Here is a 21,872-nt window from a genome sequence, read left to right on the forward strand (position 1 = left end):
GATTATTAAGCAAAACCTTTTCTGTTTTGTAAGATACTTCCATTTCTACAATGAATTTGAACTTAAATATTCAGAGACTAGTGTTTGCACATGAGACAGAGAGATGCAATCAACCATAGTAGCGTTTGGACAGTGTTTACTGCACCTGGTACAATGAGCTTACTTACTTTTCTGAGGTGCTGCTTTCAGTGTTGCAGTAGTGTCCAATAGGAATCAGCACTCCATAGGATCCACACAAAAAGGCATCCTGTGCTAAAGACTCTAGGATCTTCTTTAGAAAACATAAATTAAACAAACTGGCGGAAAGGTGAAGATGTAGTCTAGGTGAGCACTATAAATGCTTTTTTGCTTGGAGAAAAAAAATAAATTGAAAGAATAGCTTTCCTGTAATACAAGGGAAATACAAGGCACTGATGATTCCAAGGTTTTTGTTCTTATTTGTGAGGTAGCAAAACACTCAAAGGAACATGCCAGTGTTGATCCAAGAGAATATTGCAGGACAAGGGATTTTGTAGTGATATTCATGTCCAGCCTGAGAATTTTTCTCTTGTGTGAGAAATGGAGCAAGAGTTGGAGGTTAGAATCAAGACACTTAGAAAATTGTCACTTGCCCCAAAATCTTTACAAGTACATTTCAGGTATTTCAGGGACGGAAGGCTCTGAGATACCGCAAGTAGACCTAGGAGCACAAGATATACATCTGGTATAGGTTGCTGTAATCATTACTGTAAGACACATCCCCAGAAGCATATGGGATTCAAACTTTGGACACACCATGGAAAGACAGGGGGTTTTTTGTAAGCTTGTGAAAACATGGATACATTGAAACTTGCAGAAATGTTGTCACTGACTTAAGTGAATCTGGAATTTTATCACATTTTCTATGCCATATTTCTGAAAACCAGGTCTTCCTGACAAAATAGCTGTATCTATTTTATTTTCAAAATCTCTTCAGGGGTGTGTTGCAGATCTGCCTGAAATAATCGGAATTGCATCTCAGAGTGTTGTAAAAATACATGAGAAACTTTCTTCTTATGTTGGAATTTTTTTTTGTTTGTTAGAAAAGATAATGCTTTGTGATGCTGAATTACCTGAGATGGTTTAAATCTGTTGAAACTCTTGTCAGCTCAGCCACCTAAACTTTCAGGAGCCCTTTTTGCAGGGGATGCCAGTATTTCCCAGGTATTATGGGAAGCACAAGTCATAAAAAAAGATCATTTCCCTCTAGGTACTATTTCTAATCTCAAAAAATTATGCTTCAAGTACAGTTGTTGGACACAGCTTCCAAAAAACAAAATCCTTTTGGTGAAGGATTTTTCTGACAAAACTCAAAGAGCCTTCCTGTAGGAAAGCTGCTGCTTTCAGAGGAACTGTCACCAAAAAGCAACTGAGTAAAGACTAGGTTTACTGTATGCCAGGGGATGGCCCTAGGCAGCATGAGTGTTTTTCCCCACTTAATGATCTTCAGTTTTGTCTCTGGCTTGGTAGCTGCAACTCTGTTGTGAAACAACAGTATTACAAAGACCATGACAGCACATCTAACTCTTTTAACTTACAACTCTACCCCATACAACTTCATCCTTCTTCTTTTTTTGTCTTCTGACAGGGAAAAAAAAACACCTGAATAGCTAGAATTAGTACTCCTTGAATACCAGTTCACTTGCCTAGCAATTTTGTTCAGAAAACAGATGGTTCGGTACATGAAAGAGGGGTGGTAGGGACCTCTGTGTGAGGTCCTTAGAAGGGTAATCTCATTCCAAAGATCTAGGTGGCTGGAATTCCCTCCCCCTCCCCTATAATACAATCCTTAAGTGTTAAGTCAGGCAGAAAATTAGTCTAGTCTACATTTATTTTACTGGTTGGCAGTCAACTCCCACCTAATCTTTCAACATATATTTGTTCAATGGATCAACAGATTGTGTAAGCAGCATGACGGATGGGTTTAGAAATGTGTCTGCTTATGTTTGGTTTGTACTGAACCATTGACCAATTTGTTTGTGAATCCATCATAAATTACATCTGTGGGTTACTCAGTACAAGTGAGGAGGGGAAATACTTATTCTCACTGTGTTGAAAGGCAATCTTACACAGCTGTCAACCCCTAGAATGGAAGCTGAATCGCATCAGTACTACTTTAGCTCTTTTTTTTCCAAAGCTTGATGCATTTGGCTCTGCTTTCACAAGTTTTTTGCTAATTGCAACTGTACTTCTCATTGAAGATAACATAAGGCAAAAGGCAAGAACGTTTATTGTGCAGTAAATATGTAATAACTGGGGAACAAGGATATGATAGTGATTGATGATGTTATTTAGCTGCATTTGACAAAACCAACACTAAGTAATGCCAGAAATATATGTGATATGTATAATAATGGGAATACATATTAAATATTTATTGTTACATTCAATGCAGAAATGACCTGCATGGATTGTGTTTAATATCTGAAAGCAGGCTAGGGTGGTGCCACTCCCAGGATCAACAGGAGTATGAACTGTTTAAATACTTCAATTAACTCTTCCTAATCTTAAAATGGTTTTTAATATACTCATTATGTGACTGCTGTTGCCTCACGTGAGACATGAAGGAACATAAGGAAGTTCTGGAATCTAGAAACTGCTCTTCCACAAATGAGAAGAACTTGCCTTAAAATTGCTAAGGAGCGGGGGACATGGAAATGACCAGAGTGCTGCCAAACACCTCTTCCCAGATGCCAGAAAGCCAAAATCCAGTGTCTGCCACTTCTGGTGATTGCTTTGGCTTTGAGCCACTGTCTACCCAGGGAGCATAGGCATGTGGCATCAAACTTCCCTCAAGAAGGCCCTACGGAGACCTCAACAAATTAGAGGACTGGGCAATCACCAACCAGATGAAGTTCAACAAGAGAAAGTGCTGGATTTTGCACCTGGGATGGGGCACCTTGGGTGGGGCAATCCTGGATGTATGTAGAGATTGGGGAATGAGATGCTGGAAAGCACAACCTGGGGATCCTGGTTGAAGGCAAGTTGAATACGAGTCAGCAGTGCCCTGACAGCCAGGAGGGCCAACCTTGTCCTGGGGGGCATCAGGCCAAGCATCACCAGCCAGTCAAGGGAGGGGATTGTCCCACTCTACTCTGCACTGGGGGGGCCTCACCTTGAATATTGTGTGCAAAAAGATATTAAACTCTCAGAGAATGTCCAAAGAAGGGCAGTGAAGATGGGGAAGAGCCTTGAGAGGAAGCTGTGTGAGGAGTGGCTGAGGTTACTTGATGTGTTCAGCCTGGAGGAGACTGCAGGGAGACCTCATTGCAGTTACAACTTCCTCGTGAGGGGAAGAGGAGGGGCGGGCACTGATCTCTTCTCTGTGGTGACCAGTGACAGGACCAGAAGGAATGACCTGAAGTAACGTCAGAGAAGGTTTAGGTTGGATATCAGAAAAGGATTCTTCACCCAGAGGGTGGTTGGGTGCTGGAATAGGCTCCCCAGGGACGTGGTCACAGCACCAAGCCTGACAGTTCAAGTGTTTGGGTGATACTCTCAGACACATGGTGTGACTCTAGGGATGGTCCCATGCAGGGCTAAGGGTTGGACTTCAATGATCCTTGCGGGTCCCTTCCAACTCAGCATATTCTGTGATTCCTTCCCCATATGTATCCTTTCACCAAGGTGTGGAAGGGCTTAAAAAAGGGGAAAATATAAATAAAGGGTCACCCTTATTGTTACCTAATTTTCTGCTAAAAGTTACGGCTTTGAAAATAATTTTGAACAAAAAAGAGGCTCACCTTGTCCTGGCTATGTATCTGGAGGCAGTGAGCCTCAGGTGTGACTCTGCAGCATACCCCAAGCTTTGCTTAAACAGGTTTGAACTAGAACTAAATGGCTCTTGAAAAGAAAGGCAATGGGAAGAGAGATGGAGAAGAAAAGAGGGCACTTGGTAAAGGGCTGGGTTTCTTTATGCAGGGAGAGAGGAGAAACTGAAGAAGAGTGATTGTTGTTGACTACTTGGCTGTTTTAGATGGTTACATTCCTGTGAAGGCAAGTTTTTTTAATTCATGATATTTTTTGTGGGATTTGTGTTAACCTTTTTTTTAGTCTCCTATGCATTGAGACTTTTAGAATTGGTAGTAACTGATTGAATTTTTTGTTGTTTGAAGTGCTACTCTTCAGTTGAAAGCATGCACTGAACATTTTTTTAAAGAAAGCAGAGGAAAAGGTATTTTTGACAAACAAAGTGCACATAATTATCTTTTAATTTCCTTTTTTTTTTTCCTTTGTGATAGAGACTAAATTTGTCATTTCTCTATGGAATAATGCTTCCAATTTCTAGTTCAACTGAAAAATAATGTCTTTCTAATAATTTCAAATAGGATTTCAAGAAACTGATAAGGAAAAACAATGAGCAGCCTGGAGAGTATGAAGAAGAAACTAGGAATAAGAAGTTGGATATTTCTGGACCTAGGGCGCAGAAAGAAAAATGAAGCTTGTAACTCAGCAAGTAGCATCAATGTTATCCTGTGAGCCTGAAACCACTTTTTCTTAACCTTCATCCTCTAAGAAAAAAAAAAATCTAACATCTGTTCAGTATAGTAATCCCTGGAGTATCATTTTAGTAATTTTACTGACTGTATTTCTTTTATATGGGTCACTGAAATTTCCCTACCCTCTTCTGTCTTGCAAAGATGTAGAGGGCTTTAGGAATTGCTTCTAGAATACACTATTTTCCAATTATTAGTTCAGGAAATAAGATGGCTGTGAACTCTTGTGTTTGCTGAAATAAATAATCTTGCACTGTCCTTGTGAACACTTTTGTTGTTTTTTCCATTCACTTTAACAAAAAAAAAAAAAAAAAAGTTGAGTGGGTTGGTTTGAGTACCCTCTTATGTGCCATTAAATCTTTTGAATATCACATTCTTCTTCTTATCTTTTTCAGCTCTTCCTCTAGACAATGCAGAGAGTTCCTTTCTTAGCCAAAAACTACGGCATTATTTCCAGTTTCTCAGTGTTGTAAAAACTAAATTACATTATGTAACTCAAAACAAAAAACCCTTCACCCAGCAACAAATGATTAAACCAACTAATACACAGATAGAAATATCAATAGCTATCTTTACTACTGCTTTGATAGCTATTGCTTAATATAACATGCTGAATACTCTGGCTATGAATGTAAGTGTGATTTATCGAATGATTCCACTTATTCCATGCCCTTGTGTGTATATATAGTAAATATCAAGATTGGGACAGAACCTTAATTGGACACCAAAATCCATAATTTTCTCTCAATGTGTATTATTTGTCAGGCTGGCAAATTGAAAATTGTAGTATAAGAAATATATTAATATGCTTACTTGCAAAGTAATTCCTTTAGAAATGTGTATTTCTTCTGTATCACTGTCTAATTAGATAATTTGTTATTTGTTGTTGTAATGATTAATTTTAGAAATTTTCTTAGAATATCTGGGGCCATCTACCAATAAAAAGGAAGTTACTGTCTGTAACTAAGGCTAATTGAAAATCTGAATTTTTTTTAAAAAAACTTGTAATCTTTTCCACAGAAAATCTATTATTGAGAATATTCTCAGATCTGCAATATTCTGTGTCCTCAGGTTCCTTTTCTTCCTAGTGCTCACTATTCCTGACTGGGTTTCACTATGGAGAAGCCAGGAGGGAATACAACCATCTTGAGTACAAAGGATGCATCACAAGGGAACATGAGCTAACTGGGAAGACTTACCTACAAGGAGAATATAAACAGGAAATCTTCAAACTAGAAGCCCCATGTAATATCATGAGATATGTTTTAAAAACTTTTTGTAGTCCTTTGAAAATTTATCTCTCTCTTGCTCCTTTCTTCATAATACTTTGAGTAATTTTAAGTGGCAAATATGTTTTGTTTTGAATTCTACCATTGCCGTGAAAGCCCAACAATTCAAAAGTAGATCTCAAAGTGTTTTTCACTCTATGTTTTGGGCACTGTACCCTAAATATGCAAATTACAATTTTAATTCCCATTCCAGTTACTTCTAAACCATGTTATATGGCTGAAGAAGCGTGAATCCACTCTTCAAAGTGTTGAAAAAGACTTCAGGATAGGCAACATAAAACCTGTGCTATGTCACACCAATCCCTTCTCCAACCTTAGCAAATATTAAGTGTCACTGAGACAGAGGTAGTGGTGCTGAGGCAAGATGTTAGATGTAAAGAAGTTAGGCAGTGCTGTGGTCCTCTCTGAGATGCCTTTTGAGTAGTCTTCAAACGTGTGAGACAAATAGAAATTTAAAGATGCTTAAGCATGGTCCTCTATGCATGTTATGCATTTCCTCCCTACCTACTGTAAGTAGCCAAGAAATTCAGTTTTGAATATCTAGCTCTGCTTCACAGATTTCTCTTACTTGAAAAATGCAGTTGGAATTTTGTTTCTTCAAACCACAGTCTTCTCACAAGGATGTTTTAAAATTAAATATTTTTAAAAGCTTTTTACTTCTGAAAACTGAGGTTTTGCTATTTGTTGCCACCTTCTAAACTGTATTCTATCAAAAGGATGTTTGAATGTGCTTTTATCTGTCTGCTGCTTAACCCGTATTTTATCAATGCTAGATACTGCATGATTAGTAAAAAAGGCTTTAATATGCTCTAGTGAAAGAAGATAGAGTAGATCACAGCAGACTGACTGGCTAAAAGCCAGTTTGTTTTTAATCATCTGCTAAAGAAATACATTGCGGTTTTAGATGGTTACTGACATTTTCATATGAAAACATGTTTTGGTTAGAGTCGTTCTTTAGTTTTCAGATATAAATTGGGAAGTTTTCAAGTGGTTTCAACAGTAGCATTTGGTTTGAATAGGATCTCAAAATATGACTTTGGAATGTGCTAGAATGGAAAAATCTGGTGAAAAAGCAACTGAGAAAACATTTTAGGGAAAGGCCAGTCTGTGGAAATGAGTTCTTGTAGGGAGCCTTGTGCCTTGCCTTTATTCTTTTTCAGCAATAAGAGTTCAACACCCATAACATGGCATGGAAACCCTGCTCTTTGGACACATGGCTCCAAGTTGTTTCTGAATCTTTGCTGTCAGGCAGGCAGAGAGCATCCTTGCTCTGCATGTTACTCACCCTGCGAGGCACTGCTTTGCTTTCCTCTTGTAGGCTTTTTAACCACACTGTCTCTCACTCTTGTCTGCTAAATGACATGTTACTTACCATTTTCTGTAGTGTGCTTTGAGATTCACATCTAAAATGGCATGTAAAAGCTAGGTAGCGCTAATCTGTTCTGGCAGCTTGTTAAAGTGTGATGGTTTCAGTGATGCATTTGTAACCACTCTTAACATAAGATAAATGTGACAAGTGCTAATTCCAAACACCCACGTTGTTGAAACTGAGAACATCCTAGCTAAAGCACTTTGAATTTATTGAGGACATCTGAGGTCTATCATTACGGCAGCTCATGATGCTTTTACCTGAAAAATGAAAATGTTACATTAAAGATCCACGATTAAGACAAATGTTTTAAAAAGGGTTAGGGAAGAAATGCTATGCGTGTGTTTGAGATCTACAAACACTTTGTATTCTCTGGACAAAGTGAGGGGAACTATAGGGTAAGAATATGTTGAACTCTCCATGGGAAAAGGAATAAGCTAATACGCAAGCACCGAGACTTGTGCATTAGAACAACTTCAGTTTTGAGAGTCCCGTTCCATGAGATTTTCCTGATGGGTCTGTGTCACAGACACGAGAGGTGCCCGTGTAAGAAGGAGGCAAATCTGAGGTAGGCAGAGAAAACTGTTCTTCAGTTGATGTGTTATCAAAATGAAGTAAGTGATATCCTTTTGTGGCTTGAGTGGAAAGTTCTGTACAAACAGTGCTGAAAGATGACCCCCTCAATGTCCAGTGAAAACAATGGCATTTGCCAGGATTTTTGAATTCTGATTTAAAAAAGAGAGAGACAGAGAGAAAAAGAGAAACTGCATCATTCTCAACTGACTTTTACCTATGGGATTTCTGCATGGAAGATGGGAAAATAATGAAATGCCTGATGTCAAATTAGAAGAAAGTGCAAGATGTCAACCACTACTGAATAACTGAGCAAACAAGTACCTTGCTAGTGCTGGTGACCAAGAAGGTGAAATGTGCTTGTGGGACAGACAGTAGAAGATGCTTGGGATGGTGGTAATATCATGCAGCTGCAGAACTAACACAGGACAATGAAAGAAAAGAGAAAGATAAGAGATGTGTGAGTAGTCCGCAAACCAGAAGGCAGGCTCTCAGCTATACTGTTATGGATTTGGAGATAAAAATACAGTTAGGGCATTACAGTTGGAATCATCATCATCATGGCTGGACTTCACAAACGAAAATTTGGGAAGGGCTCTACCCACTTTCGTTGCAAGCGTGTTGGTGGCTGAAAAGGCCAATACGAGATAGGTATGTCCGGTTGCAAAAGGCACAGCAGAAAGACTCCTTAGGTGGTATATTCTGCAAGGCACCATTCTTTCTGCGTTGTCTTTTCTCCTCAAGAGTGATCCTGCGTGCTTTCTCAAAGGCATCAGCAGCGTTATAGATGGTGTGTCTCCAGGCCTCCTGATTGGAGGCCAGAGTAGACCAATTATGGTGGTCAATATGGCCCAGGCTGAGATGTTGTTTCAGGGAGTCCTTGTATCTTCTCTTCAGGGCTCCTCTCTTGCGGCAGCTGGTGGCAAGTTCACCATAAAGCAGGATCTTAGGGAGGCAGTGGTCCTTCATCCTGGAGAAGTGCCCTGCCCATCGCAGCTGTGTTCTCATCAACATGGCCTCAATACTTGTGACTGCTGCTTGTTCTAGAACAGATGTATTGGTCACATAATCTGACCAGTGAATGTTTAGGATTGTACGGAGGCAGCGTTGATGGAAGCGTTCTAGGAGTCGCAGGTGGTGGTGGTAGATGACCCATGATTCAGATCCATACAAGAGAGTAGACAGCACTATGGCTCTGTAAACGCTGATCTTGGTGCTTTTCTTCAGGTGTTTATTTTGCCAAACTCTTTTATGAAGTTTTCTGAAAGCACTGTATGCCTTTGCTAACCTGTTGTCTATCTCCCCATCAATCTTACCATCCAAGGAGATGAGGCTACCGAGGTAATTAAACTGCTGGACTGATTTGAGTTCTGACTGACCAATGGTGATGTGGGGATGATGGGGGACTTCCTGAGGTGCAGGTTGATGGAGAACTTCTGTCTTCTTTAGACTGACTTCCAGTCCAAAGAGCTCAGCAGCGTCTGCAAAGCAGGATGTTAAACGCTGCAGAGCTGCTTCTGTGTGGGCGACAAGGGCGGCATCATCAGCATAAAGCAGCTCCCGAATAAGGTGATTTAAGGTCTTAGTGTGGGCCTTCAGTCGCCTTAGGTTGAATAGGCTTCCATCAGTACGATATCTAATGTAGATACCATCCTGATCATTGAGATCTGCCGTGACCCTTTGGAGCATCATGCTGAAAAAGGCTGTGAATAGGGTTGAAGCGAGAATGCAGCCTTATTTCATGCCATTCTTTATTAGAAAGGGCTCAGAAAGTGTGTTGCCATATCTGACTTGGCCGTGCTGATCCTTGTGGAGTGAGATGATCATTTTGAGGAACTTGGGGGGACATCCTAAACGTTCCAAAATCTGCCACAGACCTCTTCTGCTCACAGTATCAAATGCCTTGGTGAGATCAACAAAGGTTACATAGAGACCTTTGTTCTGTTCCCTGCACTTCTCTTGCAGTTGTCTGAGAACAAATACCATGTCTGTGGTACTCCTGTTGGCTCTGAAACCGCACTGACTTTCAGGTAGAATTTCTTCAGCTATAGCGGGTATTAGCTGGAATAAAGTGCAAAGAAAGCTCTTTCTCACAGGAAAAGAAGGAAGGTTATACTGGGGATGTGTAAGTTACATCATCTGGGCATGTATTTCTGCAGGTACTGCAGAACCTCCTAAACAGTGAAATTGTGCAGAAAGTGGTATTCCTTTTCCATCATAAATCTTATACACTGATATTTTTCATCCCTCAGGAAGAAAAATATAAGAAGTCTCACTAAAAGGAGAGTGATTATGGTATTTTTTCCGTTGTTTTTTCTTAGTTGTTCTACTGTGAAGTGTTTTTCCAGAAATTGTTGTTGTCTGTGGATATCCAGACATAGAGAAAAGTTTCTGAATTCTAGACCATAAATAGTTTAAAGTTGTCTTCAGAGAGAATAACTACAGTGAGACAGTTAATGAACCTTTATCCTATTTGTCAAAATTTCATTGCCCTTGAAATATAGTTTATTTATCTATCTATCTTTCTTTCTATCTGTCTATATCTGTCTATCTATCTGCCTATCCATCTATCTATCTATCTATCTTCCCCTTTTTTCCCTTGCTCTTAACCTATGAAAATGTCCTAATAACAGTGTTTCTTTTCATAGAGAACTGTATTTTTGCTTTGCTGTTTTCTTATTCCTCTGAAGTATGTAATGCAGTTACTGTCTATATTTATAGCAATTTTCCCTGGTGCTGCAGCTACATCTTCCTTTGGTTTTTGTTCCTTCATGTGATATATGGTTTCCTTATGGAAGTTATAATGAGTTTATTTTCATGAATCACTAGAGATCAACCAGGCTAAACTCTCAACAATAAAGTCCACCCAGCAGTGACACTATTCACTGTAACACAACGTTTGACTGAACATATCACCTTTTATAACCCAAGTGCGATAATAACTACCTAAAAATGATAGATCTATCAGAATAATTAAATTACTTTTATCATAAAATTATAGAATGGCTTGTGTTGGAAGGGACTTTAAAGATCATCTAGTTCCAACCCCCTTGCCATGGGCAGGGGCACCTTTCACTAGACCAGGTTACTTACAGCCCCATCCAACCTGGCCTTAAACACACTCAGGGATGGGGCATCTGCAACTTCCCTGGGAAACATGTTCTAGTGCCTCCCTTCCCTCACAGTAAAGAATTTCTTCCTCGTATCGAAACTAAACCTACTCCTGTCAGTTTGAAGCCATTTCCCCTTGTTCTATCATACAGGCTCTTGTAAATAGTCTCTCTCCATCTTTCTTGTAGGCTCCCTTCAGGGATTGGAAGGCTGCAACTGGATTACCTTGAAGTCTTCTCTTCTCCAGGCTGAACAAACCCAATTCTCTCAACCTTTCCTTATCGGGGAGGTGCTCCATCCCTCTAATCATCTTGGTGACCCTCCTCTGGACTCACTCCAACAGGCTGATATTCTTCCTGTGCTTGGACCCCAGAGCTCAATGCAACATTCCAGGTGGGGTCTCACAAGAGCAGAGCAGCGGGTTAGAAAGAATAAATATAAAATGGTCAGAAGCTTATATTTTTCTCGTGTAGAGAGAAAAATTGACAATTAAAAACGGTGCAAACTTTTAATATCTTTTGAAAGTACTAGTTATATTGAAACAAAGCAAGAGGTTAGCCCCTTAAAAACACAAGGAAAATAATTTGGATCAAAAAAATCTGAGTAACACATCGGATACAGTTTATAAGGAAGAAAAAGAACATTGAAACTCTTCTGCTTACATTATACTTATGTGGGAGGGGGCTTAGACTAGGGAATTGGATTTTGGGGCTCTCAAACCATGACATTTTTGGTAGCAGAGGGTGCTTGCGATCCATCTAAATAAAAAGAGATAAAAACCATGATGCTTGTTATAACAGAAAGAGTTTTCCAGACAAAACACAGACTGTACCACTGTAGAGAAAGTAAGACTATAGTAATGTAAGTTAAGTACTAAGAGTAGAGTTAAGTTTGTGATAATGCTATATTGATGTGTAGTAGAGAGATTTTGATTATATTTTAGTTTATTGAAGATTGCATGTTGATTAGAGTTTATTAAATTTTTGTGATATGTTGATATTTCGCAAAAGCGGGAGGTGGAGAGTTGTAGTGGGAGGAAACAGTTTTCCCCCCTGAAGTTATAAAATGGTAAAACCCCAGGGGGTGGTGACCCTTGAAGTTTTGAAGTTTTACCCAATGAGCGCTTCTGCAAAATATAAACATATCACATTCAGAACGGAAGAGAAGGTAGTTGTAGTTTGTTGTTGAGGAAGTAGCCATGTTGTGAAAGCCACGAGCAGAAGGGGCAGGAGCCCCTGGGGGGGCTTTCCCCCCCAGCCCCAGCTGGGGGCTACAGAGACTTGGAACAGTGTAAGACTGAGCTAAGTGCCTGTAGCTGAAAACCAAAGGAGTTTTCTCCACCGTAAGTAGGCAGAAGGAGCAGCGGCAGAAACAGCACTGACTGGAGGCTATGGCAGAGAGCCAACAGATAAGAAAAGCAGCAGAGGTGGCTTGCAGCCAACCAAAGAAGACGCAGAGTTGTCTGAGAGAGCCGAGAACGAGAGCCAGCAACAGCAGAGAGAGCAGAACTAGCTCTGCAGAGACAGAGTTGGGGTAAGAACTGAAACAAAAAAAAAAAAAAAACAAACTCCTTGGAGACCCTTCATGTCCTAGAAAGGAGGGGTGAAGTGCAGGATGCACTACAGAGAGGAGCTGGAAAGCTCCGAGAAGAATGCGGAGGGTGACCTTGGCCCCCCCTGCTGCTTGAGACAAAGCACAGAGCTCTGTAGGGAACTTGAATCCTCTGAAGATAAAGACCCCTGCGCTTCGTGATATGACGTGGTGATAGCACCCTTTGTCCTGGGAAACGAAGCCCACGGAGGAAGACCCTCGTTTGAAGACGAGTGGCCGAGGGGGCTTGGATACCCCCTCGTGTGTACTGGCAGAGATCCAGCTACAACAATTCAGTTACAGCTGCTGCATAGAGACAGAGAGACCTACTGCCTTAGAGACACTGCTGCTCTGAAGAAGGGATCTTTCCTTCTTCCCTCCTGGACTTTTATTTGGAGGGGAGAAGAGATTTGATCCCTTGTAAATACTTATGTCATGGTAGAGATAGCTAAGACTGTATATAATGTATTGTAGTATTTATTTGTACAGTCATTGTAATATATATTCCCTTTCCCCCATTTTGAGTCTCATGTGGTTGTCTGGAAAAAACCATCTCACATTGGGTTGAGATATGGGAGGGGGCTTAGACTAGGGAATTGGATTTTGGGGCTCTCAAACCATGACAACTTACTTTTAAATTGTGTAGTTCATGCGTAAATCCTTCTCATTTCACATGGTTTCTAATTGTAAAGTAAATGGGAGAAAGCGACATGTTTTTCCTCGGATGTGGTATAACAGTAGAAGGCTTTAAGTTATATCCTATAAATCTGGAAAATGAGCCTTATGGTTGAGTTTTAATGCATTTCTCTGTAGCAAATACCTTCTTCGGGGTTAAGATTCTTTTTGGAAACTAGATTTCTGGGTACTTAAACTTGATCTTTTGAGAGAGAAGTTATGCAGTGAGTTGGCATCTTGTTCTTTTGAACTGGGGAGTGTCTTGCAGAACAACATGTGCTGTCAAGGCCAGCAGTGACAGGTGGGGGAATTTGAAGCAGTAGGAATGCACTGAAATGCCTCACTCTCTTCTTAAAGGCCTGTTCAGGGCTACTTTTAAAGGCTAGAGGAGCATGAAAACTCCCCTAGGAGGCTATCTCCAGGGTGATCAAATCTCTTTGTAAGATTTCCATTAAATACTTCTAAATAAATTTATTTGTAGTTCTTTGACCGTAGCTGTATTTTGAAATATTTTCCTTTGTACTCAAACTATTTTCCTTTCTGCTTCAATGTGTTATGTGGTACTTTGTATAATCCCCTGATCTTTTATTGTGTAATTAGTCTGCAGGTTGTTCTTAAGCTTAAAGATAAACCTGTTCTATAATGTTTCCCTTCTTCTATTCTATTATTTGCAAATCTTGGAAATAGTTATTGAGGCTAGAAAGAAGTGGTGGAACACGACCATCCGTGGAAACTCTCTCATGTAGCATCAGAGTTATCAAGGAGGCAGACGATGGATAACTCTGTTTTTCAAGTTGTGGGATTTTAGGTTTTATGACTTTGGCTGTGGATCCTGTTGCTGACTCTGAGCAAACTTAATCACTCTGTGCCTCCATAAAATGGTTATAATAATTCCTTGTTGCATCAAAGTTGTGATGCAAATGAAGCAGTGTTTCTAAGTGTGGGGTAGTGCGGCTGTGAGGTCAGGCAGTGAAAGCTGATCCAATTCCATCCTGATTTGCTGACAAAAAGTTACTTAACAGTAGTGTAACAATAGTCCTCCCCTTCCACTGCACGCCGCGGCCGGAGCGCGGGGTCTCTCCCCCCGCCCGCCGCACGCTGCGGCCGGGTGCATGGCCACCCCGGTGTGTGCCGTGGGCTTATGGCCCCCAGGGCAGCCCCCAGGCGTCCGCAGGGCTGCCCCCGGCAGGGAGAAAGGAGAGGGGGACCTTCACCAGCGAGGACTGCGCCCTCATGGGAGAGAAGAGGGAGAACCTCAGAGCACGCAGAGGTTTGGCGGTTTGGTTTGTGGGAGGGGTGGGATGTTGGGTGGGCTGTGGGGGTCCTTGGGCTGGGGGGAGGCCAGGCGGGGCAGTCCCATATAGAGTGTATGGTATTTTGCAGGTGAGCAGTGCATGGGAAGATCTGTGGTAACACAGTGGGGGGAGGATAAGGTCAGGGTGGATAGTGGGTTCATCTGGGGGGGTTGAGGGGTCTTGGCCACACTGGGGCCTTCGGAAGTACCCAACCCACAAGTTGACTCACCTGTGGCTACTGCCCAGGTTCGGTATGTCTTGGATATATTTACTGCGTCCTGAATGGATGGTCAGGACAAAGGGATGTTCCTGGGTATTTCCCTGAGATTGTGCATAGATGGGTGGCAGAAGAGTAGGGGAGTGAATCCTCTTTAGTGGAAAGAACCCTGTGTGCCCCTATGTGGTTGCAAGCTATGCTGGCAATGGTACATGCCTTTGGCAGGGTCTCCCATGCCAGACAGGTCAAAACCACAGGGTCAGACACAATATATCCATGGGCAGGATGAGCCCACTAGCCTTCTGGCAGTCATCCTAGGAGAAGGACAACTCTAATCCCAAACTGGGGCAGATGGAGCTCGCTTAGCCCTGTAAGGCCATCCATCTAAGAGAAGGTCACTCCAATCAAACGTACATCCTGAGGACCTTGCTGCCACCATCCAAGCTCACTCAGCCCTGGCAGATGAACCTCAGGATTAAAGGGTGGGCCCAGTTCTGTGCATGCTGCGTCTCACCTAAAAAAATCCACTGCGCAGGCTCAGAGGTTTTACCCACACTCACAAAGCCCTGTAGCAATGGGCAAGGGTCGAAATGGCAGGTGAAAGGTGCACTGGAAGCCGCAGACCCAACCCTGCATGCAGGCAGTTCAGGATATTGGTCATTTGAGACTGACTGGAGATGACAGTCTCTTGGGGCAGCACCCTGAACGACCAGGCAGCCTTTTCAAGGACAGCACTGCTTGCTCCACTCGGAGAGGGGCCTAGAAAAGGTGGCCTAAACAATGCTCATCTCCACATTTCACCCAGTTGGTTAACTGTGGCCAACGGACATCTTCTACTAAAGCAGTCACACAAAGATCAAGAGACAAAGGCTTACACCTGCCTCCAAAGGTGTAACCAAACTGGCTCTCGCATGCTGGAACATCAGAACCATGCTTGATTCTGCAAATAGTGGACGCCCTGAGCATCGCTCTGCCCTAATTGCCCGTGAACTATCACGTCTCAACATTGACATAGCTGTTCTCAGTGAAGTCCGTCTCCATGAGGAAGGCAACCTTAGAGAACAAGGTGCCGGTTACACACTCTTTTGGTCAGGTAAACCAGAACCGAAAGGCATCTTTCAGGAGTTGGCTTCATGATCAAAAATTCTATTGTTCCTAAACTCAAAAATCTGCCAACGGGTCATTCTGACCGCATTATCTCCCTACGCCTTCCACTCCACAACAAGCAACATGTTATCCTCTTTAGTATATATGCCCCAACTCTCCAAGCTGACCCTGCCAAAAAAGATAAATTTTACACTGACCTGTGCCGCCTTACCCAGAAGGTTCCTGCAGGAATAAGATCATTATCCTTGGTGATTTCAACACCAGAGTAGGAAAGAACTTTGAAGCCTGGAAAGGAGTATTAGGCAAGCATGGATGTTGGAAGCTGCAATGATAATGGTCGACTTCTGGTAAAATTCTGTGCGGAGCAACAGCTCACCATCACTAATACTATCTTTCAGCAGAAAAATAGTCTAAAGACAACCTGGATGCATCCTAGATCTAAGCACTGGCATCTCATTGATTATATCTTGGTGTGACGGAGAGATGTTCATGATGTCCATCACACCCATGTGATGCCCAGTGCAGAATACCAAACAGACCATAGACTTGTGTGCTGCAAACTTAAGTTCAATCTTAAGTTCAAACCTAAAAGGGGCAGTATCCCAAGGAGGAGACTCCAAGTTAACAATCTCCAATCAGCCACAATGAGAGACAGATTCCAGGCAAATCTTCAAACTAGGCTTGAAAATCATTCTATAGATTCTATAGATCCCTCTTCTGAAACACTTTGGCACCATATTAAAAACAACATCCTGCAGTCCTCTGAAGAATCTTTAGGGTTCTCCTTCAAGGAGAACAAGGACTGGTTTGATGAAAACAATCAAGAGGTTCAGGAGTTGTTGAGGGAGAAGGGAACTGCTCATCAAGCACACCTTGCACTGCCATCCTGTCACACAAGAAAAGCAGCGTTTCGTCTTGCATGCAGCTCCAACAGAAACTTCATGACATCCAGAACAAGTGGTGGATCGATCTAGCTGAAAAAACTCAATTATGTGCAGATACAGGTGATCACAGAGGATTCTATGAGGCCCTGAAAACAGCATATGGGCCTACATACCAAGTCCAAAGCCCTCTACTCAGCGCAGAGGGTCAAACGCTTCTGACAGACAAAACCTCCATTCTGAATCGATGGTCTGAACACTTTCAGGCTCTCTTCAGTACTAGCCGTGTAGTTCAAGACTCATCAATTCAGTGCATTACACAGCAGTTGGTGAAGAATGAATTGGATATTGCCCCCACTTTAGGAGAAACCATCAAGGCCATACAGTAGGTGAAAATCGGCAAGGCAGCTGGGGTTGATGGAATTCCACCTGAAGTCTGGAAACATGGGGGCCAAGCACTCCATGCTAAATTTCACGAGTTTGTGGTGCACTGTTGGGAACTAGGCAAACTCCCATCAGACCTTCGTGATGCAACCATCATCACTTTGTATAAGAAGAAAGGAAATAAATCTGATTGCTCAAATTACCGTGGTATTGCTCTGCTCTCCATTGCTGACAAAATCCTGGCAAGAATACTCTTGAACAGACTAATACCTGCTATAGCTGAAGGAATTCTACCTGAAAGCCAGTGTGATTTCAAAGCCAACAGGAGTACCACAGACATGGTATTTGTTCTCAGACAACTGCAAGAGAAGTGCAGGGAACAGAACAAAGGTCTCTATGTAACCTTTGTTGATCTCACCAAGGCTTTCAATACTGTGAGCAGAAAAGGTCTGTGGCAGATTTTGGAAAGTTTAGGATGTCCCCCCAAGTTCCTTAAAATGATCATTTCACTTCATGAGGAGCAGCACGGCCAAGTCAGATATAGTGATGCACTTTCTGAGCTTTTTCTAATTACCAGTGGTGTGAAACAAGGCTGCGTTCTTGCTTCAACCCTATTCACAGTCTTTTTCAGCATGATACTCCAAAGGGCCATGGCAGACCTCGATGATCAGGACGGTATCTACATTCGATATCGTACTGATGGAAGCCTTTTCAACCTAAGGTGACTGAAGGCCCACACTAAGACCTTAAATCACCTTGTTCGGGAGCTGCTTTATGCTGATAATGCTGCCTTTGTTGCCCACACAGGAGCAGCTCTGCAGCGTTTAACATCCTGCTTTGCAGACGCTGCTGAGCTCTTTGGGCTGGAGATCAGTTTAAAGAAGACAGAAGTTCTCTATCAACCAGCACCTCAGGAAGTCCCCCATCATCCCCACATCACCACTGGCCAATCAGAACTCAAATCAGTCCAGCAGTTTAATTACCTCGGTAGCCTCATCTCCTCGGATGGTAAGATTGACGGAGAGATAGACAACAGGTTAGCAAAGGCATCGAAAGCTTTCAGAAAACTCCATGAGAGAATTTGGCAGAATAAACACCTGAAGAAAAGTACCAAGATCAGTGTTTACAAAACCATTGTGCTGTCTACTCTTTTATATGGATCCGAATCATGGGTCATTTACCGCCACCACCTGCGTCTCTTAAAAGGCTTCCATCAACGCTGTCTCTGCACAATCCTAAACATCCACTGGTCAGATTATGTGACCAATACATCTGTTCTAGAACAAGCAGCAGTCACAAGTATTGAGGCCATGTTGATGAGAACACAGCTGCATTGGGCAGGGCATGTCTCCAGGATGAAGGACCACCGCCTCCCTACGATCTTGCTTTATGGTGAATTTGCCACCGGCTGCCGCAAGAGAGGAGCCCTGAAGAAATGATACAAGGACTCCCTGAAACAACATCTCACCCTCGTCCATATTGATCATCATCATTGGTCTACTCTGGCCTCCAATTGGGAGGTCTGGAGACACACCATCTATAACGCTGCTGATGCTTTTGAGAACGCACGCAGGATCACTCTTGAGGAGAAAAGACAACGCAGAAAGAATGGTGCCTTGCAGAATATACCACCTAAGGAGTCTTTCTGCTGTGCCTTTTGCAACCGGACGTGCCTGTCTCGTACTGGCCTTATTAGCCACCAGCGTGCTTGTAACAAAGGTGAATGGAGCCTTTCCCAAATCTTCATTCGCGAAGCCTAGCCATGAACAGTAGTCCTTGAATTACTATGCACAATATACCCAGGTGTGTGCAGGGGAAGTGATACAACTGTAACTTCATGGCCGACACAGTTTGTAAGTGAGGGGGAGGGATGGAAGTGCTGGGGCAGCTGCTCAGGCTACATGGAGAGGAGAGTACTGATGAGTCATGTCTAGGCAAGGATGAAACATGTGCATCTCCCTCCTCAAACCTGGATTTATTTTTATTGTTTTGGGCTTCACAATAATGGTATCTCCTCATTTGGCACTGCTTGTACCTCTGAGTAATGCCCATCACAGACATATGATCATAAAGACCAAAATTATCTTATGACTGACTCTAGCTAGACCTGGATCTTCTCATCTCCCCAGATGGCCACCACTGGCTCTAAGTCCACTTAGTGCCTGCTGACAGCTCCCTCATCTCCTCTGGGATGCATAATGGACAGCAGCAGTGGAGCAACATAAAGATTTCCTTTTGCAGAAAATAAACTGGGACCGGAGTATGTAACTGGGTGTCTCTGCCCCACAGTGAGGTGACCCCATCCATGAGGTGACTGCTGCCAAAAACGCCCCTTCTCAAGGTTAGCATACTGATTGCATCAGCTTCTTGTGAGCAGCTATGGGAAGCCTTGAAGGGGGATGCCACCTTTTCCCTGGAGGAACCAAGGTGGAATCAGTAGTGCAGCCAGATGAGGTAGCTGTTTGCTTCTTCTGAGAGATGAGCTGTGCAAGTCATCTATAGGTCCCTCCGGATACGATGGTGCTGGTGGCAAATCCAGCACTGGCTGCCTGAGCTGCAGCTGATGGCTGCTGCTGGCCTTCCTTGGGACAGGTTGTCTGGGCAAAATCTGCTTCTTCACTTACACTGAGAGTGGCAGGGTGGCAGATCAGCAGGTCGCAGTTCCCCCTTGCATCAGGTGCCTGCTCATATCTCAGCTGCCTTTCCCATGCAGATCTCCTCTAAAAGGAAGTAAAGGAAATGTCTGATGTCTGATTCTGATTTTAAAATTCTAATGGCTAAGAACGTCAGATGAACCCATGGAAGAATATGGAAAGATAGTTCACACTGCGCCTTCATGGTGCGCCTTCATGGTGCTCCTTTTCTTATCATGATGATTTGTCTACTTCAGACAACAAGATAATAGAGCTGGTCCAAAAGTCAAAATTCAGGCTTCTGGAAATGAGAAGTAGAAATTCCAAAATTTACCACAGAGAGGAAAAGCAGAGATCTTAGAAAATAACTGGTGATTTTACTTGGGAAAATTCTGGATTAAATGGAGTGAGAGCACCCATCTTTTAAGTTATCCTCTTGACCACAGTTTTTGCCTTCCTTCAGTTCCTATAAAGTCATAAAGTGCTTGTGGTCCTGGCTGGACAGTTTACATGGACCTCTTAATCTGTGGCAAGTGGTAAGAGATGTCCTCAGGCACTGCAGGCTGTGAAAACCAACCATGCACTTTGGAAAATGGTTCATTAGTGGTTTTGGTCATTAGATTTGGTGAGAATTCAGGGGGGCTTGGAGGCTGGGAGCTCCATGCTCTAGCCCTTTAGATGGATATTGGGAAGCATTCAGTAGTTGCCATCGGTTTTAATTAAGTGGCAAGAAAACTTTTTGGTCTTTTGATGGTTTATGGAGCAGAAAATTTATCAGGAAATTTCTGAACTAGATACAGCATATAGTCTTCGTTCAGAAATTATCCCAAACAGTGCACTGATACTCCTGAAGAATAACGTGCATGAATGTGATGAGTACTAGACATAAAGTGAGCAACAGATATATGGCATGTTACTTTTTCTAGTGAAGATTTAGGCCTGTTCCTCATATGCAAATTCCAAGCAGGATTAGAATTAGAATTAATTACACTTATTTTAAACGGTGCTAATGCATCTTGGGGACTGTTAATGTCTGAGAATTAAAACTCACCGCTTATCTGAGCTTCATTTGCTTCATTTATGCTTCTTCACTTCAGTTGAAGTGCTGAAAAATAACTCAGGTAGTGAGATGTAGCCTTTGTGTTTGGTAGTAATGTAGGGACTTCAGCTTCTGCGAGATGCCATGTAAAAAATCCATGCCAAAGTAGTAACAAAGGATGGGGATAAGGCTGAGATTCTTAATGCTTTCTTTGCCTCAGTCTTTAATAGTCTGAGCAGTTATCCCCAGGGTACCCAGCCCCTGAGCTGGAAGACAGGGATGGGAGCAGAATGAAGCCACCATAATCCAGGAGGAAATGAAAAGTGACCTACTTCCCCAGTTACACACTCCAAAGTCTATGGGGCTGGAATAGATCCATCTGAGGGCATTGAGCAAGCTGGTGAAAGGGCTCACTGAGGCACACTCCATCATTTATCAGCAGTCCTGGCTAAACAGGGAGGTCCCTATTGAATTGAGGTTAGCCAGTGTTAGCTCTAGCTTTTAGTTAGGGCTACCAGTATTTTTTTGTTTACTCCATTTCATACCAGTTTAGTCAGAAGAATTAAGTAGATGAAGGGACAATACTTATTACAGATTAAAATACCCACACAGAACCGAAGAGTGAGTCTGATATCATTGTTTTACTGGATGGGAAAGAAGCCTTAAGAATAATGGAGGCAAGAAGAACAGTCAGACATCTAATGCATTCATTCACACTTGCAGATATTTGTTGTTAAATCCTATAAGGGACATCAAGTGTCATTTCACTGGAGGCAGAGTTTGCTGAGTATATTCCAGTTCTGAGAATCAAATTTTAGTTTGTTTTTTTTTGGTGACTAAAATGTGAATTATTTTATACCTGAGGTTATAATTTTTAATGAATAAGAACAACAAGAATTATATACTGTTGCTGATGTTGCAAGAATAGTTATTTTTTAAAATGCACAGTACTGTATATCCATTTACACACACAAATATTTAATGTGCCAAAAAATAATGGTAACCACGAAACTATAATCAAATACATAGTTATGTAGAAAGAAACAAAATAGCAACCTTTAACCCCCTCCAAACAATGCATCTTATAATACCTGTTGTGAGTACTCAATTACTATTACAAAGGGATGTTTCTGTCTTGGCAAGTGTTTTTGCTTGCTCACCTCTAGTCACCACTGCTAAATACACATCTTGGATA

General features: G+C 42.1%; 1 protein-coding gene across 1 annotated transcript in view; it reads right to left on the reverse strand.

The window, feature by feature from the left end:
• Positions 1-8,786: 8,786 nt before the first annotated feature.
• The window catches only part of LOC120324502, a gene marked incomplete at both ends in the record, with an annotated part of 42,694 nt that continues 29,608 nt past the window's right edge, over positions 8,787-21,872 (reverse strand). Inside the window, 2 exon segments of the mRNA XM_039387427.1 lie at positions 8,787-9,377; positions 19,522-19,725. Of these exon segments, the coding sequence (XP_039243361.1) occupies positions 8,787-9,377; positions 19,522-19,725 (795 nt within the window).

This window comes from Pipra filicauda, unplaced genomic scaffold (genome assembly GCF_003945595.2).
Source record: "Pipra filicauda isolate LSUMZ 115617 unplaced genomic scaffold, ASM394559v2 scaffold560_size303775_pilon, whole genome shotgun sequence".
In the NCBI taxonomy this organism is placed as follows: Eukaryota; Metazoa; Chordata; class Aves; order Passeriformes; family Pipridae; genus Pipra; species Pipra filicauda.